This window comes from Scomber scombrus, chromosome 1, assembly GCF_963691925.1.
Source record: "Scomber scombrus chromosome 1, fScoSco1.1, whole genome shotgun sequence".
In the NCBI taxonomy this organism is placed as follows: Eukaryota; Metazoa; Chordata; class Actinopteri; order Scombriformes; family Scombridae; genus Scomber; species Scomber scombrus.
The window spans coordinates 30,061,553-30,069,211 of NC_084970.1; the positions used below are offsets into that span (position 1 = coordinate 30,061,553).

General features: G+C 38.7%; 1 protein-coding gene across 1 annotated transcript in view; it reads left to right on the forward strand.

Moving 5' to 3' along the window:
- tspan4a (tetraspanin 4a) overlaps positions 1–4,385 on the forward strand; it is a 116,053-nt gene extending 111,668 nt beyond the window's left edge. Inside the window, exons 6-7 of the mRNA XM_062416787.1 lie at positions 1,012–1,095; positions 3,848–4,385. Coding sequence (XP_062272771.1) covers positions 1,012–1,095; positions 3,848–3,916 — 153 coding nt within the window. The 3' untranslated portion in view covers positions 3,917–4,385. The remainder of the gene's footprint in view (positions 1–1,011; positions 1,096–3,847) is intronic.
- The last annotated feature ends 3,274 nt before the right edge of the window (positions 4,386–7,659 follow it).

Below are 7,659 nucleotides of genomic sequence, written 5' to 3' on the forward strand. Positions count from 1 at the left end.
CCCCGGCTCTGACTCAGCTTCTTGATGTAAGGAGCTTTAAAAAAAATAGCACAATCGGGAAGGCATGTCTGCAGAAATGAATAATTTAATTAGAACAGCGGTGGAGCCTGTTATGACAGCACCTTTCCCTTACTACAGTATGTCAGATGGGTTTTTTTCTCCAATGTATCTAACATAATAATACACACAGTTTTGCACAAACATCTTTAAAATGTCTAAAAGGTGAAATTCCCTTAGGCAGTGAACCATTTGCCACTAGGCCCTTATGACAAATGCCACTCCCATCACTTGTAATGTCAGCTTTCATCTATTCTTAGAAATCCACTTTCTTTGCTTTGAGGATTCTTTTCCTTTTCATGACTTGTTTACATTCCTGACCCAAGAGGATTTGGCTCCATTTTTCTTATTAATAATAATTATCTTTACTCTCTCTCTCTGCCTTTTGGGCACTACATGGCTCAGGGACATTTTAAACTTTTGAGTTTCAAAAGGGATTTTGAAATGAACTTGAGTTGGAGAAAATGTCCTAGAGACAAAAAAATAGAGAAGCTGTGAGAGGGTAGAGATTGTTTTTATTATTTTTTGTCGAGATGCCTTCAGAAGGTAGTTTAAAATTGTCAGATATGAAACATTCAGCCAATTCTCATGTCTTAATGACACCGCCGGTTGTGTGTGCTGCTCGCCCGTTCACATTACTCCCGTTTGTACAGCTGAAGTGAGACAAGTACAGCAGGGAATTGTGTGAATTTTGGAAAGTTTTCCCAAGAAATGTTAGGTCAGAGGAGGGAATGGGAGATAAGGATGTTGCCACAGGGGATCTTTTAGCTAAAGAACATTTTCTGTCACACCTTTTTAATACAAGAGAGAAGAAGACTCACTGTAAATGGCACTTTCTATTGCATATTTCATTGCACATCTTCTATGCAGGCACAAATGAGGAGTTTACATTTGTCGGCCAATGTTTGCTCATACTGTGTGTTTGTGCTTGTGTGTGTTTGTGTGTCTCCACAGCCGTGCTACGAGCGGGTGAAGGACTGGCTTAATGAGAACCTGGTGGCACTTTGGATCTTTGCTCTATGCACAGCACTTACTCAGGTAATTAGTGTACTGCTTTTAAGTTATGAGATTCTTTTTATTTTTTTTGGCAGTCATTAACTCAGCCCTTGATATCTGCAGTGTTAGATCGGGGCTCTTACTTTGTGATAAATACACCTAATATTCCCAATGTCCTTTGCATTAAGCACCGAAGGCAGGATTTCTTAGGGCAGCAGGAACCCATATAAGCCTCTTGTGTTTGTTACCACTAAAGATCACATAGGAGGGTTTGACTTTCCATAAAAAAGTCTTTTATCTTCCTTCCAGCCATGTGGTACGTGACGTGCCTCCACAATTCAAGAAGAGAAATACACTGTTCTTGAAAGCACTGATCACACAAGGCTCCTGTGATGCTGCAGGCTCATTTTTAGTCACCCGTTAGTATATCAGTGCCCCGTTTAGAAAATCCTACAAGCAGCAAAATGAAACCCAGACAGAAAATGTAATCACTGCCAGACTTATCTCGAATATATAGTTCTCTGATGTTTGCCTGCTGAGTCAGTATTATTAGATGCACAGAATTGAATTATACAATTGTGTTTTCAGCTAAGTGATTTACCTTTAACAGCTATTTGGTAAATGCTTGTTCTTGCCCAGGTTGCTGTTAGCTTTTCAGATCAAGTCTTCACTGTATAGTTAAATAATTCATCTTGAAATGTAGACAGCAACTAAGAATTAAAGCGTGTTACATTTGAAATCACAAATTCTGCCTCTTACAAATAAAAAGCTCAGCTGAGATTTCGTTCCATGCACTCAAGGGTTTTGCTTTCAGGGATTTTACAGTAATCAGTCTGTTGTGAACAAACACTTACGATGTGTAATGTTAGCAAATTTTCAATAGATTGGTGTAGTTATTTTTTTAACCTATATTTAACCAGGGAAACCTAATGTGCAAAAACAGAACAGATAACGCTTAAAATATATCTCAAAAAATCACTAGGTCATCCTGAAGACAATTCAAGATTCTTTCAAACAACTCAAGCTGTCTAGATAAAAAAAATGAATAAGACCAATCTAAAAACGACGACTCGCTGAGACAAACACATTAGGTTCTAAAATACGCCGGGAAAAAAACGACTGCATATTGAGAAGACAGATTATGCAGCAGTGATTAAATCAAGTTACAGAAGGTTACAGGCAGAAGGTGCAGCATTATTAATATTGAGAGTTGGAGCTCTGTAATGATTCTATTAAGGCAATGGCATAAATTAATCCACTCTCTCACACACACACACACACACACACACCATATACACACACTCACTCAGCAAATGTATCCAGGGAAGAGTATGTAGTTCCTGCGACGCCATTTTCATTTTACTGTCGCAGTTTTATCAACAGAAGTGACGTTTGAGTTTTGAACCTTGGAGTGTTAGTTAGTTAGTTAGTTAGTTAGTTAGTTAGTTAGTTAGTTAGTTAGTTAGTTAGTTAGTTAGTTAGTTAGTTAGTTAGTTAGTTAGTTAAAGGGTAGGTTGAGAAATGTTCAAGTCCGTCTTAAATCAAAAGTCAGTTACCCAAATAAATGAGTCTGTCCTTCCTATAAAAATGATGTTATATATCGTAAATTCAGCAACCTATAGTTACCTATAGTTACGTTTGAGGGACAGACGCCATCTAGCAACTGCAGCAATTATGACCCTGAGAAGTGACACAGTTCAAATTACGTCAATATATGGTAACAGATTTCCATATTCGGGTTGGGTGGATGAGGAGATAGATTGATGATAGAAAGTGGACGTTGCTCCAGGAGACTGCTGTTCACTTCCCATTTCCAACCACAAGACAGTTTTTTAAAAATCCTCACAATTATTGTGGTGTTTACTGTTGCCATGACGACAAAGGTTACCTAACTTTAAGTACCAACTTCAACTTAAGTGATAATTTGAACACAAACCATGATCTTTTCCAAACAAGTTGTTTTGTGCCTAAACCTAATCAGACCTTAACCACAGGGTTATCATACCACATCTTTTTTTTTTTAACAGCAATGAATAACAGTTTTGGAAAGCACAACACTAATTATGTTTTACTGCTGATTACTTCCGATGGAGACAGTAGAAAACGCTCCTATGGGTCATTCTGGAGTGAATAGTACAACTGACCTATGTGGTCATTTACCTTGAAGGGCTTGTGGATATGAACAATGAAACAGGCTTAACGTGATGTAATAATTCCTCCTGTTCATACCGGCCATTAAAAGATCCCTTCAATTGTCCTCAGCTAGATGTTAAAAATAAAATAAAAGCAGAGAAATCTATGGCTCTTTACTCACAAGTTACTGTCAAGTGCTGAATAATAATAATAATAATAATAATAATAATAATAATAATGATGATGATACATGAGAAAGTGGCATTTTTGTGTAGCATTTTCCGCTTAAACTGAGAGGAACAAAATTCAGAAAGTTACTATTGAAAAGCTTTTTATCAAAAAAAATAAAGACACAATGTGAAATAAAATGAAGAGTGTCCATGCAATCCAATCTGTGTGATACTTCATAAATCAGCATTGTACAGATTGGAATGGGCAAATGTGGATGATCTTCTATTGTTATCCAAGAAATAAATGTAATGAGATTTGGATATAACAGTGTGAGAAAATTAGTCTTTCTGGCGTTCATTGTCAAACAGCTGTACATTACGATAGAAAGAATGAGCCGAGCAGAAAGAAGAGCTCCTTATTGTTCCACTGTGACTTCACACATGGACATTTAAAGACATTAACGTCTGATTTGTTTCTTGTGTTGGTGCAGATCCTTGGCCTGGTCTTCTCGATGACGATGTTCTGTCAGGCAGTGAAAGTGGAAACCTTCTACGCCTAGCGATCGACCTCTCTGCCCTTCAGCACACTTGGATTGCTTCTCATCAGAGAGGAACAGATATTTACCCACCCTCCCTCCTCCTCCTCCTCCTTCTCCTCGTTCTCCTCCTCGTCCTTGTCCTCCTCTTCCTCCTCCCACGACAGACTCTTCTTTCCAACACACTTGTCCTCTGTGACATTCCTTATTGGAGATCTAAAAGCTCACAGTTTTTTCCGCTAACTATCAACAAGCACAGTGTCAGTGTAATACCTGAGTTGTTTTCTATGGTTTGCTCTGTGTCAAAAGCTAATTTCTGTGATACATTTTATGAAGCAGTATTATGAACATGTATAAAAAGGTGTAACCCTCCCTCCCCCTTTTTTAATATGTGTTTGTTTTAAATTATTTTATGGTTTGTATGTGTTTTAAAAATGAGAGCTAAAAATTGGGAAAGCGCAAGTGCATGTCTCCTGCGATGGTGTGTATTAAATGTTTTGGCTCTACTAAACACAACGTACATGTCATCGTGTCATTCCTCAACAGGAAACGCTGAAAGGGTTTAAATATGTAATCCTGCTGTGTTTATGCCTGAGACTCTGGATACTTAGATGACAAACAAGTGTGACGGCGGAAATTTATTGGCAACCAAAATGTAAAAATATGAATATAGTCCCCCAGAATGCCAGCTGAGACTGACATTATGGAGTCATTAAAATATTTCATAGCACATGACGAATCAGACATTAATTAGATATATTGACTTCATGCACTTTGGACGTGTTTTTTTAATATATATATTTCTACCAGATGGATTTACGTGGGACGTGAGAATTGCAGCAACTGCAATAGAAAAGATTCTGTCATAAGAATTTAAATGAACAAGTAGCAGGATCCTCCAGACAGGCCTGGGGCGACTTCCCTCCCAGCACCAATCAGAGCTTCAATGACAAAGATTCATCTGCAGTCTTTGAAGACTCCTCTGCCCCTTTTGTGACTTCTTGAGTTCCTTTTTTCCGCCTTCCTACCTTGGGCCTTTAAGGGTAATCCAGGCTATAAGTACGCCAGAGACGCTCTTTGATTAAATAGCCCCATAGGAAAAACGCTTTAAAATGTGTCTAAGCTACAGTTTGAGATCCAAGCACCACAGGTACTGAATTCCTTTACATTTGTTAGGATTTGTCATCTAATGCTTCTTTGTCTGTGCCCTCACATAACCTGCACCTCAGACAACAAAAGTCACACAGCAATCAAATCTTTGGAAACGTTTCAAAACTCTCCAATGAAGTCACACAATGCCGACAGTAAGTGACGCATTAACTGACAGAGAGTCACATAAATAAATATCTCTTAATATAGCAGTTTAACAGTTGAAAAAAAGAAGCAATTCTTAATTTACAGTAGCTGCATCTAGAGGTGTTAAGTACATGGACGAACATTTTTTAAACTAAACTGAGTATACTGAATCATAATCGTACTCAGATCGGTAAGTACCCTGTAGAAGTGCAAATCTCACCACTGGCACCTGAGAGCACAGTGAGAGTGCATTAACCCCCAGTAAAAAGGCTACTAAAAGACTGCAGAAGCCAGAGAAACAGTCATTATGTGTTAACTATTGTAATGTAATAGGTGAATGCTGAGCTATTAACCTTATAAACAGTGCTTGTATAGGCCTAGTTTGTCATGAACTGATTTTCACAGTGTGAATCAGGAACACACTTGACTTACTATCAAGCTGAAGACAGCCAAAGGAGGCACAAACTATAATGGTATAGTGACGCTGACTAACTCACTTAATGAAGTATATCTAGACGTGCCTTTGGATGTTGATCTGATCGCTAAGTGTAGTTAACAAACTACCAAAGAACTACTTGTAACGTATTTCCTACCTCTGGTTTAGAAAACTAAAGATGTGTTTAATTTGTGGACGCCTGTCACATGGATGTATTAAAGGAATAGTTGGACATTTTGGGGAAATACGCTTGATGAGCATTAGAGGAGAACCGTATCTCCCTCTTCATGACTTCCCAACCATTGGGACTGACCAACTCTAATGTATTAAGAAAATATCTAATTCCTGCTCATCCTTTTTCTTTTCATTGTTTTACATCCTTTGTAATTAATATTAGTAGTAGTAGTGGTGGTACTTGTAATGCTTGTTATTTGCTGCTATTTTGTTTGCTGTCAAACGAATAGAATGTATTAATATAATGGACGTAACCACCATGATATCGCAGTGGCGTCACATGGTTTGTGGACACCCATTTTGAAGCCTCGAGTTTGGCATTTTGACCTTCGCCATCTTGGTTTTTTGGAGCCAGAAGTGATGAGAAGTAACCATATGTAGACGAGAGCATGGAGTTGTGGAGGAGCTCCTCAGGGTCCAACTACAGCACTTCACGCACCGCTAGCGACTTGTAAATCACCAGATAGCCACTCCTTAAAGAATACCCTGCTTTATCGTCTATTTTACTCTAAAAGGGGCTATAATTTACAAAATTAACATAATGCTGAATTGAAGAAAACTATAAACTCATTAGGAAAATGTTTACTGTGGTAATAAATCAAGTGAGAAGTACAGTCATTTTCTCAGTCTTCTATACAAACTGACTTCATTTTGGAGCCAGTGGAGTCATCCCATACTGGTCATTAGAAAGAATGCAGTTTTAAGACACTTCTGCATTGGCTTCACTTTTCAGACCCGGAGCTACCTGTCTGGTCACACCCTCACCGCCACACATACAAACAAATTCAAGATTAAAGGGAAGAAGCTTTTCTGTGATATGTTCTATGGGAGTGAAGTCCTGATGATTTTTCTCAGCTGTCATCACCACTCTGCAGGGATTTCAGCATTGCTGTTGCAGCTGCTCATTACACTCTTTATAGAGCCTCTGTAGAGTGTGGTGAAGATGGTGGGTGGGGATGTGTGCTCTCCTCATCCATTGCAGGAAGTGCAACTGCTCTTGGCTAGAGATGAGGTGTTTAGGGTGCAGGTCAGCTTCTCTGTGATGTGCACCCTCAGGAACTGTGTGCTCTTGACTAACTACACTGTCAGTCATGAGCCTCTCTACATCTTTCTCTTTGATGTAGAGAGGAGTCAGATTGGGACAGTTCCTCTTCAAGTCAACAAGGATCTCTTTAATTTTGTCAACATTCAGGGACAGATTGTTGGTGACGCACCAATCTAGTAGCTGACTCATTTCCTCCCTGTAGACCAGCTCCATGTTGTCTATCTATCTTGTCACATCTATCGATTTTATAACTTATCATATTTTACTAGCAGCAGATTGGAGCATATTCCAGCTTGCATTGTGCAAGAGGAAGGCAACACATCTATGAGTGGACAGCACACCAGTCGTTCATAGAAGAGATAAACAAAATTCACACTCCAATTCACATTTTTACGCAGTATATTCCTGCTTAATTGAGTCATTCTCCTCAACATTCTGCACACATCTTTCTATAACATGTTAAACTTCATAAGCTAGCCGAGAAAGACCGATGACGCCAACAGAACGTCAAAGATATGCAAACATAATAAAAAATGTAATACATCTGAGTATTCGTGAGGGCTCAAAATTGTATCAGATCAAAGACAGCTATGTTCTGCCATGTGAGGATAAGTTTGCAATTTTGCAATCATTGATGTCTCAGACGTCAGTTTGGACCCTTGGACCTGCTACAGTAACATCCGCAAGATTATATTTTTGCTTTCCTTTCACTTAACAGACACTTCCCACGCTGAGATGTGGTTTGAAAATGCCAAG